We start from the raw sequence: 17,924 nt of genomic DNA, 5'->3' as shown, positions 1-17,924 counted from the left end.
CAGAGAAAACTCAGTTTCTAATGTTCAGAGCCAAGACCTCTAATGGTCTATGCTCCTTGCAGAAAATTGCATCCATTACACAGCAGTGGCCTTTCCCGATATTCCTTGGCCTTATGCAGACTGCAAGTGGCAATCCATTATGGGTTCTGAAATCATTTTAGTGGATCATGTCCAGGTTTTTTAAAACTTCAGCTGGAGTAAAGAACAGAGCCAGGCACTGTGGCGCACACCTGTAGTCCCAGCTACTTGGGAGACTGAGGTGGGAGGATTGCTTGAGCCCAGGGGTTCAAGGCCAGCCTGGGCAACATAAGACCCCATGCCTAAAAATAAAAACAAAACCCAGCAGCGTGCACTGAGGTTGGTTGAGAGGGTCCCTCTCACCTAACGAAGCAGTAGATTCTTCCTGTACTCAATGTTTGGGGCTATAAGCAAAGATCACACCTCAAAAGAATTAGGGCCACTACATAAAGAAAATGGAACAGGAAATCACAAAAATAATGAAAACTAACCCACTTCAAAGCACATATGTAAACAATCTGCCATGCATGATCCTCTCCTTTTTAAAGAGGGCTATTTTTTTTGTTCCCTGGTCAAGGCCTAAATGAAAAGAAATGGTGAGGGAAGCATCTAAGAACACACTACTGACTGTGGACAACAGCCAAGACCTCCACATGGAGGGCTCGCCTCCCGCAGGGACACCTACCCAAGGATCTCCCCAAGAGCAGGCACCCCCACGCACAGCCTTCGCTCTCAGGGTATCTGTTAAAAATTTCCCTTGTAGCCTCCTTAAAGATCTCTCAGAGCACAGACAGTTCTGGAGACTGGCAGCTGTGGAGACTGGGAGATATCAGCACAGCCCCGGTGGGTTTTGATGCCGCCAAGCACACAGCCTGTCACTTACTGGCAGACTTGGCAGGTGACGTCCAACTGCAGGCCTCCCATGAAGATCTGACCTATGATGCAGTTTGAGATTGTTGGCCTTCTTCCCGTTGCCATCAGCTGGGGACAGACCATGGCTCTGGGATTAATGTCTGTGTGCTCCAAAGATAGGGAGTCTCGAAGGGAAGTGAACATTCACCCAGCAGAGACCCGAGGAAGCCAGGGTCGATACTTTAAAGGGCCACGTGAGGACCCTCCTCATTTCAGCAGAGGGTCTCCTTGTTATTTTAATGTGATGAGAAATCACGGCACTTGGATTTTTAATGTTTCTTTCTCTCATTCCTAAAAAGGGCCCCACAGCTTCAATCTTGCCCAGAAAGCCCACATAATGCCCAATGAATGAGTAGGATAATTGATTACCTTTTTCATACAGAGAATGATTGAGTCAATATTTTCCTGGTAAGACAGCTGAACATATGATGAGCCAGGTACACCGAAGGAAGGCCCTACAACCTCCCTCCTTGACTGGGTTTCACTGTGCCCTGAGTGCAGGAGGCTCTCGGGCTATCCTCATCAGCTGGAACCCCAGGGGACAGCGTGTCTTCCTGTCAGTTGCATCATCTGGAAGCACCATGCCCACCCTCTCTATCCAATTCGCGTTTCATTCCCATCTGTGTGTGCAGATAAGTGAAAAAGCACAAGAGTCTTGGTGAGGTGCCCGTGGATCTGCACAGCAAGAGTGCTGGCCCCAGTCGAGCACTTACCTCACTGATTATGACTGTCCATGGCCCCATGTCCCCAAAGATTGTAGGTGCTGGGACAGCCCCTGACACATTCTAGGCAACAGATGGCTGTTTACTAACCAGCACATTTTATAAATGTGTGCATCTATGTCACTTCAGTGTTCACTACTGAATGACCCGATAGTTCCTTAGCTACGCAAGCCAAAAAAATAGTAAGAATATCATTGTTTTTCACATAGTAAATTTTTTATTGGAGGGGTAAGAACATCTAAAATCTACATTCATAGAAAAATTTTAGTATGCAATACAATATTATTAATTATAATCCTTGTGCTGCACATTACACTTCTAGACTTATTTAATTGATCATAGTTGACATGACTAAACCATAAAGACTGCTGAGATTACAATACCCTTTAAAAATAACATTATTCAAGAAAAAAATTGAAATGGCACCCACAAAAAAGCTGATAGCATTTTTATAATAAACAACTATGAAAGAAAGAAGCTATGTTTTGAGAAGAATTTAAAGTACTGACTTAGGTTAAATTATTTAAGACAAAAAAAATTAAAATGTCATTTAACTCATTTGTAGTTTAAAGCCAGCAGAATATATATACTTTTAATTGTCATCCTACTAAGAAGATACGTTTACTGAAATCAACAAGGTTTTAAGTTTTTCAATTTTTAAATAGCCATATTTTAACATAACTGAAAGACCCTTCCCAACACATCTTCTAAGCAAGTCACCAGACTCCAAATTTTTTTTATGTAAAAAATATTCATTGGGCTGGGTGCAGTGACTCATACCTGTAATCCCAGCACTTTGGGAGGCTGAGGCAGGTGGATCACTTGAGGTCAGGAGTTCAAGACCAGCCTGGCCAACATGGCAAAACACCATCTCTACCAAAAATTAGCCAGGCATGGTGGTGAACATCTGTAATCCCAATTACTTGAGGCGGGTGGGGGTGGTTGAGGCAGGATAATTGCTTGAACCCGGGAAGCAGAGGTTGCAGTGGGCCAAGATCGTACAGTTGCACTCCAGCCTGGGGAACAGAGACTCTGTTTCAAAAAACAAAATTCATTTTACTGGTCTCTTCATTCATTTCTCTGGTCTCTATAACAGACTTAAAAGAAAGGTTATAGACTATAGCTCATGCTTTCTGTTACTATCTACCCACTACTTATTCTTGACCTGAAGGTGAAAGGTCTAACTGTGATTTAGAATTGTCATCAACCCACAGTATTCTAAGAATATAATATTTTCATTACCATATTTCATCTTCTCTGCTTGAAGGATTACTAGCAAAATAAGGTAATGACAAGAGATCAACATGTCAGAAGTCAAAAGAAGGCACTCTGGGGCTACTGACTTCCTGGCCATGTTATTCCTAAGAAGTCAGTCACCTGAGCATCCCTGGGTAGGAGAGACTACTTTGTGTTGCTGAGGTCACAGCCACATCAACTACTGGCTGAGACAGAGTGAGTTAAATCACAAAAGCTAAGAATAAAGAGTGTTGGTAGAACAATTAGACCCAATCCTGATACCCCTGAGAATTTCAGATGGAGAAGCGTTTTCCAAAGAAAACAATTGTTTCACAATGATCTGACAATGACTTTTTCTTGCCTGTAAATTTTATTTGAAAAATGATAAGGATAAAAATAACTACATTCTTCTGCCCTTTATACTCATTTGATCTAAAATAAAATTTCAAACCCCCTAGAACCTGGAGGTTATCACCACATATCCTGCTCATTCAACCTGGAGTTGACAACACCTTCTCCGGTGTCATCACCATCCGTGTACATACATGGCTAGTGATGCATCTTCATCAGACGCCGCTGATTAAATCTATCATGCTCAGTTACTCCTCCCAGGAAGAATCAAGCCATGAGAAAATGGGAGTAAGGTTGAGGATGAGGAAAAGGAGAAGTTATGGAAAGTACTGGAAGTCTGGAAACATGAAATAGGCTGGAGAGGAAAGAAATTTAATGGGAGATCCTAAACTCACAGAAGCAGAAAAGGGGCAAAAGATTAGAATAAACTACCAGAAATTAGAGGGGAAAAACAAGATGGATAAAAATGTCAAAGATAAAAGTCAGTTTCACCTAATGCACAACTCTGTCTCCAGCAGGATCTACTCCTCCAGGCTTGGTGGGTAGTAACTATCGGAACACTGGCAGAGGTGCAGAAACTAAGAAACAAACCAAGACTGCAAAATTACCACTGTGCCTACTTCAGTACACCTTTCTTCCCCCACTCCAGGTAACACTCACATAGAAGGCACAGCACAAAATGAATGCCCACTGGTTGATTAGTAAAAAGTTGTAAACTAGGCAGAGAATGGCAAAGGCACCATCACACTGTTACCAAGCAAAGGAGGCTCGCTGCCTGCTGCACTCCTAGAAGCCAATACTGTAACACTAGGTTTTTGAGAAAATAAAAACTTTTATAGCCTGTCAACCAACAAGGAATTAGAAAGTCCAGCTCAAATCTGTCTCTTTGTGCTGGCTTTAGGGAAGTGATTTTATTAGAAAACGTTTTGAGTGTGGATTCTGGGATTATCAGGTGCCTGGTGGAAGGAAAGAGGAGGTCTGGAAAGTCCTTGGCCATGTGCTCTTATCTCTTTGTGCTACCTAAGTGTGCCACGTGCAAATTCAGGGAGGAGATAGTATGAAACATGCAGTAGAAATTCAGCTGTAAGGTCAGCAAGCTGGGTCTGTGCAGACTCCAGTTGGTCATATTGGTTCACATGGATTTTGGCCAGTTTTATTAACATAAAAGCCCAGGCAGTTTCAGCATTTCAGCAAGTTGTTTCTTTTATCTGCCATTCTGTAAACACAAGAATTTCTATGGCTTTTTTGTTGTTTTTGTTGTTTTGTTTTGTTTTTACTCTTTGGCAGATAGTTTCAAAGACCTTCTTCTCAGAGGTGGTCATTCTCACCCTCACCTTCTGATTCCTGCAGCTCAGTTCTAACCTCCCACACTGTGTTAGTCCGTTCTCACACTGCTGTAAAGAACTGCCTGAGACTGGGTAATTTATAAAGGAAAGAGGTTTAGCTGATTCACAGTCTCACATGGTTGGGAAGGCCTCAGGAAACTTACAATCATGGCAGATGGCCAAGGAGAAGCACTCACCTTTTTCACAAGGCGGCAGTAAGGAGTGGTGCTGAGAGAAGGGGGAAGAGCCCCTTTATAAAACTATCAGATTTTGTGAGAATTCATTCACTATTACCAGAACAACATGAGGGAAAGTGCCCCCATGATCCAATTACTTCCACCTGGTCTCTCCTTTGACATGTGGGGATTATGAGGCTTACAATTCAAGATGAGATTTGGGTGGGGACACAAAGCCTAACCATATAACACAACCTAACCTTTCCACATCCCATTCCTTGATGGGGGGGAGGTGGCAAGAGGGGTGACACCCCTGTTCTCAGTCATCACAGGCACTCATGACCCTGTAGGTGCAGAGAAGTGGCTCACATTTGTTTCTTTTGGGGGAAACTGAGGTAATCAAGGTGGGGCTAGGCCCTGGGGACGAGGCAAGTAAGGGCTTTGCCACATCTGCACCCACTAGGGAAGGAGCAGAGGCTCTGTTAGGGCGCCATCCCACGGGCTGCAGTTGCAGAATCCTGCAGACTCCACCCCCAATCTGGCCGCACTGTTCCCAATTTTTGCGAAGTGACCTGGGGAGGGAAGACAGATCGGATGCTCCGGCCTCACCAGGGACTGCGCTGGACCAGAGCTCTTCCTCCGCCCAGTCCGCACGAGAGAGCTTGCTGGCCGACCTCAGACAGCTCCAGACCTGACAGCCCTGGGAAAAGAAACAGAGATCGCCTTCGCCGCCGCGGCCGCCAGAGGGCGCCTGGGGGCGGGGAGAGGATGGGGCAAGGCGGGTCCGGCAGGAGGCGGGACTGTGAGCGGAGAGGGGCGGGGCGAGGGGCAGAGAGGAGGGCGGGGAACCGCAAGGCGGAAGAGGCCCTTTCACCTCCGACCCCGCGTCTGGCGCTCTCCTCACTCTTCGTACTGACGCGCGTTCTTGCCAATGCCGCAGCGCTGGGCTGGCTTCCTCCGAGGCCTCTGAGACCCGCCTACCGCGCCCCGCCCGCCACGCGGAAGCCCCCAGCCCCTCCTGGACGCTTCGCCTAGTGCCGCGGTCACGGCCACCGTCACAAGCGCCCCCAGCCCCACCCACCCCGGCCTGCCCGCCGTCCCTCTCCAGCCCCGGCACCTGCCTGCCAGCTCCACCGGGCCGCAGTGCGGACGACAGCAAAATTCCTCGGCCCGCGGAGGCCGTCAGCTCCTGGGAGGGGAGGGAAGGCGCAGTCTCGCGGCGCCCCCAGGTTCATGTCCGAGGTGCGTCCGGACCCGGGAGGCACGGCTCGAAGGGCGTTGACAGCCCGCGAGGTTCGGCCTCGGCCCCCGGTACCCTTGGTCCCAGCTACACACCCTCCTGGCCTTCCCCCAAGTCCGAGGGAGAGGTGAGATTCTTCCCGACGCAGTTGGAAACGGAATCACTGACTCTACCATCTGCAAAGGGATTCTTGTCCAGAATCCCCGAATGCTTTAGGACAGCTCTTGGTTCTGTTAAATGAAGAGTCTAATTTTCGGAAAGGCCACAGGCTTTTCATCAACTGAATTGAATTTCAGTTGATGTCCACAAAGCGGACTGGTACGAACCTGCTGGATGGTGGTCATTCTCGTGACTACTTGGGGATACCTTCCACTTTGTGGATTTGTTTCTGTTGAAATGTATTTCCATAGAATTTACTTAGGTCTCTATTTACTACTGATTTGATGGCTTTAAGTGAGGAGGGAAGCCCGTGGTTTCTGTGCAGCGTTAGGTTGAACAATTTAGCAGCGCAAAATGTGTTTTCTGCCTGCCTTAACTCGATAAGCCAAATATGTCCTCCATTTCTTTTCCAGGTTGTGCCTTTTTAGCCAAGAAGCATGGAGGTCATTCACGGCAGGCCCTACTGTTGCAGGGAGCTTGAAGGAGCTGACATACTGTCCAACACCTTTTACTCTAATCAGTTGCACACCCCCCTCCAAACGGCTACTCGCCCAACTGCCTCAGAGGACAGGTAAAACAAAAACTAGAAAAAGCAAACAAGAAAAACCAGTTTTAATGTATTAGTGTATTTTATTATGAGAGGAAAAACATTTATCTTCTGGGGCTCTTCTGTTGTTTGTTTGTTTTTAAGACATAGTCTTGCTCTGTCACCCAGTCTGGAGTGCAGTGGTGGGATCTCAGCTCACTGCAACCTCCACCTCCTGGGTTCAAGAGATTCTCCTGCCTCAGCTTCCCAAGTAGCTGGGATTACAGGCATGCGCCACTGTGCCCAGCTAATATTTTTGTGTTTTTAGTAGAGACGCGGTTTCACCATGTTGACCAGGCTGGTCTCGAACTCCTGACCTCAAATGATCCATCTACCTCAGCCTGCCAAAGTGCTAGGATTACAGGCGTGAGCCACCGCGTCTGGCCCGGGCTCTTCTGTTTATCACATCACAGTGAAGGCAAAACGTGGCAATTAACTGAACCTTCAAGTGTCTGTAAGGAACCTGAGAAGTAAGTGGCTGTGTACTATAAAAGGCAGACATCAAATTCATCCACTACATTATAAAATTTTAAAATGATCCTTCATTGGGAAATTAATCTGTTTTAGTCAAAGACTTTTTATTTTATAAAGAGAGTGCTATATTCGTTTCCTAACATGCCTTTCTGCCATCTGCCCAAAAATACTCCCAGAATTTACTGCCTGTAGGTGTCTAAATTTTTGCTTTACCAAATTCCCTGTAACACATTAATTATACATTATTATTTAAATTGTGGAAAGCAGTTTAATGATTTCTCAAAGAACTCAGAACAGAATTACCGTTTGACCTAGCAATCCCATTTTTGGATTCTCAGTTGTTCTTATAAGTTGTTCTACCAAAGGAATATAAGTTATTCTACATATAAAAAGACACATGCACAGGTCTGTTCATCAAAGCACTATTCACAGTAGCAAAGATACGGAATCAGCCTAAATGCCCATCAATGGTTGACTGGATATAGAAAACATGGTACATATATACCATGGAATACTATGCAGCCATAAAACATGAGATCATGTCTTTTGCAGCAACATGGATAGAGCTGGAGGCCATTATTCTAAGCAAACTAACACAGGAACAGAAAACCAAATATCACATGTTCTCACTTATAAGTGGGAGCCAAACATTGAGTACATATGGAGACAAAGAAGGGAATAATAGACATCAAGGCCTACTTGAAGGTGGAGGGAAGGAGGAAGGCAAGGATCAGAAAAGTACCTCTTGGGTACCATGCTTATCACCTGGGTGACACAAATGATCTGTACACCAAACCCCTGCAACATGCAATCTACCTGTATAACAAACCTCCATATGTACCCCTGAACCTAGAATGAAAGTTTTAAAAAAAAAAATTACAATGAAAAAAACTGCATCTAACGTATCTAGTGATTACTGTGTGTTAGCACTCTACCAGATGCTTTGTATATAGTAATTATTTTAATCCTCATGAGAACCTTATAAGATAAATGCTATTGCTACCTGCATTTTGCATTTGAAATAACAGATAACAGACAAGTAATTTGCCAAGATCCTAGTGCCAGCACTTCCTGTATTGTATTTACTTGAATCATTTTGAGAAAAGAAAAAGGAAAAAAAAACACCTGGCCAGTGAAAAAATAGCCTGTGTGGTTGTCTAGCTGTGTGTTTTGTGTTTTTTTAAGTTTACTTGGTCAAGTCTCTCATTTAAGAATTCTCTAGGAAACCAGACAGGAAGTCACCCAGACTCAGTTTAAATACTTCCAGAAAGGACAGCACTTCCACACCACGCAGTCCATTCCATTTTTGAATGCTCCTGATTGTTAGATAATTTTCTTTCTAACGAGAACACTTTTTTCCCTTATAATTTCTGCCTGCTAATTCTGGTTCCTCCTCTGAAGCTATGCAAAATCATAATTCATCCTTCCCATGCTAGCAGCCCTTCAAGATCTGAAGATTCTCTTGGCCCCTCTGAGAGTTCTGTTTGCCAGACTCAACACTGGTCACAGATTCTACTCCTTTTCCTTCTTGCACTTAGGTTTTCACCATCCTGATCAGGCTTTCACAGATCTTTTCCAGTTTATAAACATGCTCTTTATATTAATAAAGAAAAAGAATGGGCCGGGTGCAGTGCCTAATGCTGTAATCCCAGTACTTTGGGAGGCCAAGGCAGATGGATCACGAGGTCAGGAGTTCAAGACCAGCCTGGCCAAAATGGTGAAACCCATCTCCACTAAAAATACAAAACTTAGCCAGGCATGGTGGCAGGAGTCTGTAATCCCAGCTACTCGGGAGGCTGATGCAGAAGAATCACTTGAACCTGGGAGGCAGAGGTTGCAGTGAGCTAAGATCAGGCCACTGCACTCCAAAAAAAAAAAAAGGAAAGAAAGAAAAGAAAAAGAATGATTTTTCCTTAATTATAAAACGAACACACTTTCCTTATAAAGTAGAAATCTGTAAGGAAAACAAATTCTTTATTTTTCCAACAGAAAAATTATGCAAATGAAGCACAGGAAAGAAACCCTCTGTACTTCCTTTATCCGGAGATAATAACTACTATGTTAACATCTCAATATGTATCCTTTCCAATTTTTTTAAATGTAAAGATTATATTCAGCATTTTTAAAATCAATTGCTATTTTCACTTAATTAAAAGAAATATTCTTATATTGGGGGAAGAGAGCTCTTGTCACTGCTGGGTCAGTCCTTGCTGCCCATACTCCCCTACCATTGACCTGATTCACTAGAGTGGTTTTCAGCCCTAAATTCCTGTTTAACTCCAAGGGCTTTCACATTAGACAGAGCTTCCATGAGTCAAATGAAACCCTTAGCAGATTGTATGAGATCTGGCAGTTGTCCCTGGCTCAGAAACAGCAATGTGAGGTTTTATATTCGGCCTAAGGAATCTAAGAATTTAGGGCTGCCATATCTGACTGCACTGTCAAAAAGCACTGTCAAAGGGTTTTCACCGAAAATGCTTTAGTTTTTAGCTTTTAGTTTTTCAGCTTTTGATCCCCTCTACCTAAACAGTCCTATAGTTGGTTAGTGATTGGCTCCAAAACCCTTTAACTGGCATAAATGTAAGAGAAGTAAATTTTTTGTTAACATACTATAAAATTCAACATGCTATATGGTCAACTATAAACTACAAAAAGGTATTACTTGAAGCTCTATCTGGTACAACCATGTTCCTGGCTCCTAATAACTAAAACTTGCTTCCCCTTTCATTTCATGTGAATTCTTTCCTTTCACAGTCCCCAAATTGAGAAAACCAGGAAGATCATGTATTCTCAGAATCCCTCCTCTGAACCCCTTCTTAAAAAGCAGCCCAACAGCTTACAGAAGAGTCTCTTTACTTTCAGTGTTAGTGATGGAGCTTCTCCGGATGGTGTCATCAGGATACTGGTGGTACTTCTCTTTTGAGAGAAGTTTTTTTTGCTGAGGCTCACTCCTTCAGACAAGGTGCAGGGTCCATAGCTCCCAATTCGAATCACAGGGTATTTCAACGCAAAACAAAACAATACAAAACAGAAAGCCCCTGGTTTTTAGGGATTACCTTCTTAATGGTAAGGATGAACGTGAGCCCTAGCATACGTTTGCGCTCAGCAGCTTAATTTTCTAAACAAGGATGTATATAAAGGGACACGCTTTTTAAATATCGTGGTGTATCTAGATACAACTTAGATCATGTAGGCTGTACCTACAACCTAGATGCAGCCAGCATGGCACTCAATTGGCAGTTTTAACAGTGATGGAAAATCATTTCCTCACATCAGCCTCCTTTTTTTCTTTTCACAATAGATGAGGCAAATACAAAAATTAGCCGGTGTGTTGGCTCACACCTGTCATCCCAGCTGCTTGGGAGGCTGAGGTGGGAGGATCACTTGAGCCCAGAGGCAGAGGTTGCAGTGAGCCGAGATCACACCACTACACTCCAGACGGGGCAACAGAACGAGACCTTGTCTCAAAAATCAAAACAAGGCCGGGCATGGTGGCTCACACCTGTAATCCAAGCACTTTGGAGGCCAAGGTGGGCGGATCACCTGAGGTCGGGAGTTCAAGACCAGCCTGACCAACATGGTAAAACCCTGTCTTTAAAAATAATAAAAATTTTTTAAAAAATCAAAATAAAACAGTGCAACAATAGGTAATGTGGTCTAGCTCCACTGTTACCCAGGACTGGTCTACAGACAGGGTACTTCAAAATCACCTGAGGAGATTTCTAGAAATACAGATTCCTAGGCTTCCTCTATGGACTTTCTGACTCCCCAGGTCTGAGGCAGGGCAAGGGAATCTGCATTTTTTAGGTTTTCAGCTTACATTGAAAACTACTGGGCTAGCAGCACTGAAAATGTCAGAAAACCAGGACTGTGGTTGTGGCTTCTCTGATGACCAAGAGTACGTTAGTTGTTATGCTTTCATTACTTTATTCAAGTGAATTCTCTGGAACAATTATACTAGCGATGATTTTATGTAAACTCACTTTATCTCTGTTAAAAATATTAAGTAAATAAGTTGAGGCAGGTGGATCACTTGAGGTCAGGGGTTTCGAGACCAGCCTGGCCTACATGGCCAAACCCTGTCTCCACTAAAAATACAAAAATTAGCTGGGCTTGGTAGCGGGTGCCTATAATCCCAGCTACTGGGGAGGCTGAGGCAGGAGAATCACTTGAACCTGGGAGGCTGAGGTTGCGGTGAGCCGAGATCATGCCATTGCACTCCAGCCTGGGTGACAAGAATGAAACTTCGTCTCAGAAAAAAAAAAATTAAGTAAATAAACAGGTAGTATTTTTTTTTTCATTTTTTCTGTTGAAAATTTAACTGTGGCAGGAACAGCTACTCAAAGTCATCAAAATTCCTATCCGCTTTTTCATTCAGCTGACTTCTCCATACTTCTAGCAAGTTTTCTTGGCTCACAGGACAAACAAACATATCCATTAAGGAAGGACCTTGAGAATTGCTTAGGATTTCATTACAGAATTTCGTTATTAGTTCTTAGTTCCCATTTGTTTCTAGATTCCCTTGGCTGCTTTCTGACTCTTAAAACATTTTTTAAAATAATAGTTATCTGCCAACTAAAAATGAGGGTTATGTTTATTTCAAGCTTTTCTTTAATCATGTCTCCCAGTAATTACTGTCTAAATTAGTGAATTTGGGATTTGATATACAAAATCTTGTACAGTGACTTTAAAATGAAATATTGGTTCATCTACAGGGAATGTATCTTTTTCAGAAATAAGTAAATAATTTTCCATTGCTAGAGATGGTAGCATTAATAATTTGATAATTATTTTCTTATGGAGATTTTATTTATGTTGAGAACTACTGGGCTAGCAGAAACGGGGAGAGAGAGGGACAAGGAGGTGGGAGATACTGGAAGAGAGGGGGAGAGAGAAAGGGAGATAAGGAGAGAGACAGGGAGAGAAAGACAGAGAGGGAGAAAGAGAGGGAAAGGGAAAGAGAGGCTTAAGATTTCATTAAAATTATTAAAACATAACCCTCATTTTTAGTTAGCAGATAGCTATCATTTTTGAAAAATGTTTAAGATCACAAAGCAACGAAGTGAATCCAGAAACAATTGGGAACCTATAATGAAATTGTATAATGAAATCCTAAAATTATTACATCCTAAAATATCCATTTTTATTTTAATTTGGTTCCTTCTCTACAATTCTGTATTAAGGCTAAGGGGAGGGAGACATGATACCCTAAAGTATGAGAGAAATATGACTTATTTATGCATTGTCTTTTATTTTAAATGATTTCCTGCAACTTTCCAGCTTTAGGTGGATGCCATCCCAAATGATTGATTAACTTTTTCTACCGGCTCATCTTCCTGGGACAGTGTAATATATGGGGGTCAGATGTTGAGAAATTGACTCATTTAGGTTTTGAATGTAACTTTTACAAACTTAGATATTAAAGCTTAGGTTGTCATTAATCAAATCCACTTAAATATTTTTCACTTGTCATATCCCCCCACCCCCAAACCATGTCTGTTGATCGTTGTCAGAGGGCTAGGAAGGACATACAGGTCTGAGAGCTGAATGCCAGCATCCCTTCTGCAGTACCCCAAATCAGTGGGCCAGGACTCTCCTTGACTAGCTAGTTCGGGGTTAGCAAACTTTTTCTGTAAAGAACCAGATGGTACACATTTTAAATATTTTAGGCTTTACGGTCTCTGTCCAACTATTCAACTCTGCCATTGTGGGGCAATAGCAGCCATAGACTGTAGACACTCCATAAATGAATGGTCATGGCTGTATTCCAATAGACTTTTATTTACAAAAACAGGCAGGGAGTTGGATTTGACCAATGGGCCATGCTTTGCCAGTCCTCAGTGTAGTGACTTAACAAGGTAATACATTCCACTTAGACAGTCCCGAGTGTTGCTTCTTCGTTCTATTCAATAATAATTATGGGTGGGGTGGGGTTAGGTTAAGCCAAGCACTGTACTGATAAAGAGAAAAAAGTAGCTCCATGATTTGTACCTCTCTTTCTCTTTCCCTCTCTCTCTTCCTGTCTCTCCCCTTCTCTCTCCTTATCTGTCCATCTACCTTTCTTCCCTTCTCTTTCTTTCTCTCCCCCTCTCCCTCTCTATCTCTGTCCCTCCCTTTTTCTCTTCCTTTCTTCCACCCTCCTCCCCCAACCCTGCCCCAGCCTCCTTCCTCTCCCCCATGTTTCTGACTGGCTCCCACTATTCTCACAGTATAGTCCAGAGGGTTTAGAAGGCCCCACAGGATACTGTCCTTGTTTTCCTCTCATGCTCCACCTCTCACCATGGCCCTTCTCTACATGCCCCAACTTCTGGAATTCTATATTAACTCTTCTAATATAGTTCAAAATTCAACTCTGTTTTCTCAAGTCCTAAGATCTAGGTAAGTTCTACTCAAATCTTTCCTCCATGCCTTGTGGAATTCCTCCAAATTTATCCAAGTTCCCAGGACAAGGATAGGGATAGCATTTGAAAATCTCACGGTCACTTCTGACTTTTGGTTCCTGGTTCCACTTAAAACGACACACTGACCCAGATGTGAAACTCAGTCATCCCTCATTTTCCTCTAAAGACCTTGTCCATGCAGAGCATTTGTGAGCCTGGTAAATGTTACTGAACTGTTGGAATTCAGGAGGGGAAAGTCACACCATGCCATGCTACATGTAACCAAAACACGTTATTAGCCATAACTTCCACATTCTTAAAAGGTCTTTAGGCTGGGCTTGGTGGCTTATGCATGTAATCCCAGCATTACTCTGGGAAGTCAAGGCAGGCAGATCACAAGATCAGGAGTTCGAGACCAGCCTGGCCAACATGGTGAAACACCATCTCTACCAAAAATATAAAAATTAGCCGGGCATGGCGGCACGTGCCTGTAGTCCCAGGTACTCCAGAGGCTGAGCTGGGAGAATCACTTGAACCTGGGAGGTAGAGGTTGCAGTGAGACCAGATTGTGCCATTGTACCTCAGCCTGGGCAACAGAGTAAGACTCCATCTCAAAAAGAATAAAGAAGCTCTTTAACCAGCTGTCACCAAGGGTTTCTCACTGGGTTTTCAACCACTGCAGTCCCTAGCAGCCTCACCATCCTGCTAGCTCCTTTCTTCTTCCTCTTCCCTTACTCCCCTTTCCTCTCCTCTCCCTCTTTCAAGAGCAAACAAACAAGTTTCTCCCACTGCAGAGCAGTTTAATCAGTCTGAGCTTGCTTGAGCTTCTACCAACACCCGTACTTTCAGAGTCTCTGTGTCTACACCAAGTGGCTTAGCAAAATATTTTACAAAACAAAAGTAATTTCTTCCCTAAGAGAGATTCTAGACTGGAGCCAACACTGTCAGGAATTTTCAAATCTATAACTTTACTAAACTCTAGGCCTTTCCACCTGTTATTCCCTTGCATGCCCCAGTATTTCCTCCCTTTCCTCTAGATAACTCCTACTCATCCTTTAGAACTCATCTTGTGATTCCCCTAAGAATCCTTCCCCCTGAAAGGATTTCTGTTTGTCCTGCAAAGGCCTTCGAGCAATATGTACTATAATACCAATCCAGGACCACTTAAATCCAAGTGCAAGTTTAGGGTAGATGCAAACTGGTGCCACAAGAGAGCTGGCTAACTTCTGACTCACCTGGAACATGAGAGGGTAAGCGTTTTAGGGTCCCAGCTTCTTGTGTAGATGATTTTTTTAGATCTTCACTTGGCTGATTTCCGTATCCCTCACCTTTCAAGGTCCTTAAAACAAAAATGTAAATTTGCCAGGATTGGCCGTGACTTAAGGGCAAAGGTGGCTTCCATGCTTGTTTACTTCACTGGGTTCCTATTTCTCCTCTTTGTAGCATTCATCCCTTTCTGTCTTGTCAAAAAACTAGTTTTTAAGATTTTTTTTTCTCCTCCCGTTATTTTTAGTTGTTTTCAATGAGAAGTTTGGCCCAAATAACCTAGACCGCCATTACTGGAAACCGAAAGTCATTAAATCCTTACTAATTAGGAAGCAGAACTTTTGCCAGATACATTTGTAGGTGTTTTTGTGAGGCTGTCTCCCTAACCAGAAGATTTCATTCCTTCACAGAAAGCAGTATAGGAAACAAATCCATCTCTTTGGCCTGACTTATTTATCCGATAGTATTCATTGGGTACTTCCTGTGTGCCAGGCGCTGGAATAAAGCATGGTTACAACAGTGAACCAATAGAGTCCCTGCCCTTCACTCCTTTGTTAAGAAAAAGCAGATAAAATCATCTGAGCTACCAGTTTCAAGATTAGATAAGCCCTACCAACCAATTTAGGAAACCCCCATATCTCCAGTCCTCTGCATACTACTGTTGTAAGGGGTGGAACTTGAAGACATGATGACCATTGAAGGTAACTTGAATAGGATAATGCTTCTAAAACTTTAGCATGCACAAGAATCACCCAGAGGGCTTCTTAAAACGTTATTGGGCCCCATCCCCAGAGATTCTGATTCTTAGGTCCCGAGATGGGGCCCGAGAATTGGCATTTCTAAGAAGCTCTTAGGAAATGCTTATGCTACTAGTCTAGGGACCATTCTTTGAGAACCATTGTTACAGTAGTTCTAGATAAAACTTAGGAGCAAGTAGCTCCTGTACAAGATTAGAAATATTCCTTTACAATACTCTCCATTTTTGAAAATCCAAAGTTAATCTATAGCCAAGACCATTTAATGAGGAAGAATGACTTTCAACAAATAGAGCTAGGACAACTGGATATCCACATGCAAAAGAATAAATGCATGAGATCCCTTATCTCATATTGTATGCAAAAATTAATTCCTCTTGAATCAAAGACCTAAGCATAAGGGCTAAACTGTAAAATACTTAGAAGAAAACATAGCAGCAAATCTTCATGGTCTTGGATTTGAAACTGTCTACTTAGATATGACTCCAAAAACATAAGCAAAACAAGGAAAACAGATCAAATGAACTTAATCAAGATTAAAAAACTTCTTTGCTTTCAAGGACACTATCAAGTATGTAAAAAGAAAATGCACAGAATAGGAGAAAATATTTGCCTGTTATACCTGTATCTAGATGCTTATATCTAGGATATATAAAGAACTTTTTTTTTGACAGTCTTGCTCTGTCTCCAGGTGCCAGGCTGGAGTTCAGTGGCGCGAGCTTGGCTCACGGCAACCTCCGCCTCCTGAGGTCGAGCAATTCTCCTGCCTCAGCCTCCCAAGCAGCTGGGACTACAGGCACGTGCCATCACGCCCAGCTAATTTTTGTGTTTTTTAGTAGAGATGGGATTTCACCATGTTGGCCAGGATGGTCTCGATCTCTTGACCTTGTGATCCACCCGCCTCAGTCTCCCAAAGTGCTGGGATTACAGGCGTGAGCCACTGTGCCCGGCCAAGAACTCTTATAACTCAAAAATAAGACAAATAATAACAAAGAAATGCAAGGGATCTGAATAGATATTTCTCCAATGAAGATATTGCCAATAGGAACATGAAAAAAAAATGCTCACCGTTATTAGTCATTGGGGAAATGCAAATCAAAGCTGTAATTAGGGGGCAGGCATGGTGGCTCACGCCTGTAATCGCAGCACTTTGGGAGGCCGAGTTGGGTGGATCACTTGAGGTCAGGAGATCGAGACCAGCCTGGCCAACATGGTGAAACCCCATCTTAAAAAAAAAAAAAGTGTAATTAGGTACCACTTCATGTCCACTAGAATGGCAATAATTTTTTTAAAAACATTTTGCAGAAAATAACAAGCATTGGGTAAAGATGTGGAGATACTGGAACCTTCATAAAATGCTAGAAGGAATCTAAAATGGAGCAGCTATTGTAGAAAACAGTTTGGCAGTTCCTCAACAAACAGAATTACCATATGATCCACTTCTAATTTAATTCCCCAAATAATGAAAAACAGATATTCAAACAAAAACTTGAACATGAATATTCATAGCAGCACTGTTCACAAGAGCTAAAAGGTCAAAATAACCCAAATATCCATCAACTGATGAATGGTGAAACAAAATGTGATATATCTATATGGTAGAATATTACATAGCCACTAAAAGGAAAGGCTGGGCACAGTGGCTCATGTGTGTAATCCCAGCACTTTGGGAGGCTGAGGCAAGGGCAGGGGGATCACCTGAGGTCAGGAGTTCGAGACCAGCCTGTCCAACATGGCGAAACCCTGTCTTTACTAAAAATACAAAAAATTAGCCAGGCATGGTGTCAGGCACCTGTAATCCCAGCTACTCAGGAGGCTGAGGCAGGAGAATCACTTGCAACCCACGAGGCAGAGGCTGCAGTGAGCCAAGATCACTCTATTGCACTCCAGCCTGGGCGACTGGAACAAAACTCCATCTCAAATACATACATACATACATAAATGGAATGAAGTATGGACACGTACTACAAAATGGATGAACCTTGAAAACATTATGCCAAGTCAAAGAAGCCCATCACAAAAGGCCACATATTTTATTATTCTATTTACAGGAAATGTCCAGAATAGGCAAATCTACAGAAAGTAGATTAGTATAATAGTTGCTGAGGGATAGGGTAAGGGTGGGGAATATAGGGGATGATGGCTTAAGAATACAGGGTTGTTTTGAAATGATGAAAATGTTGTAAAGTTGACTACGGGGATGCTTACACGTAACTAAATAAGCTTTAAAGCCATTGAGTTATACACTTTATTTTAAAATTAATTATAAATTTATAAAATAGAGACAGGGTCTTGCTATGTTGCCCAAGCTGGTCTTGAACTCC

At 42.9% G+C, this 17,924-nt stretch overlaps 1 protein-coding gene across 2 annotated transcripts in view; it reads left to right on the top strand.

Annotated features, from left to right (window-relative positions):
* Positions 1–5,561: 5,561 nt before the first annotated feature.
* The window catches only part of CUNH7orf31 (chromosome unknown C7orf31 homolog), a 57,053-nt gene continuing 44,690 nt past the window's right edge, over positions 5,562–17,924 (top strand). The window contains exons 1-2 of one of the 2 annotated variants that reach the window (XM_017527011.2): positions 5,562–5,982; positions 6,553–6,710. In XM_017527011.2, the coding sequence (XP_017382500.1) occupies positions 6,577–6,710 (134 nt within the window). In that variant the 5' untranslated portion in view covers positions 5,562–5,982; positions 6,553–6,576. Of the gene's footprint in view, positions 6,108–6,552; positions 6,711–17,924 lie in introns of both variants that reach the window. The other variant, XM_017527010.2, reaches the window with a different exon arrangement.

Source organism: Cebus imitator, unplaced genomic scaffold, assembly GCF_001604975.1.
Source record: "Cebus imitator isolate Cc_AM_T3 unplaced genomic scaffold, Cebus_imitator-1.0 Scaffold45, whole genome shotgun sequence".
Lineage (NCBI taxonomy): Eukaryota > Metazoa > Chordata > Mammalia > Primates > Cebidae > Cebus > Cebus imitator.
Note: the sequence above shows the minus strand (reverse complement) of the source record. Positions and strands in the feature narration are given on the sequence as shown.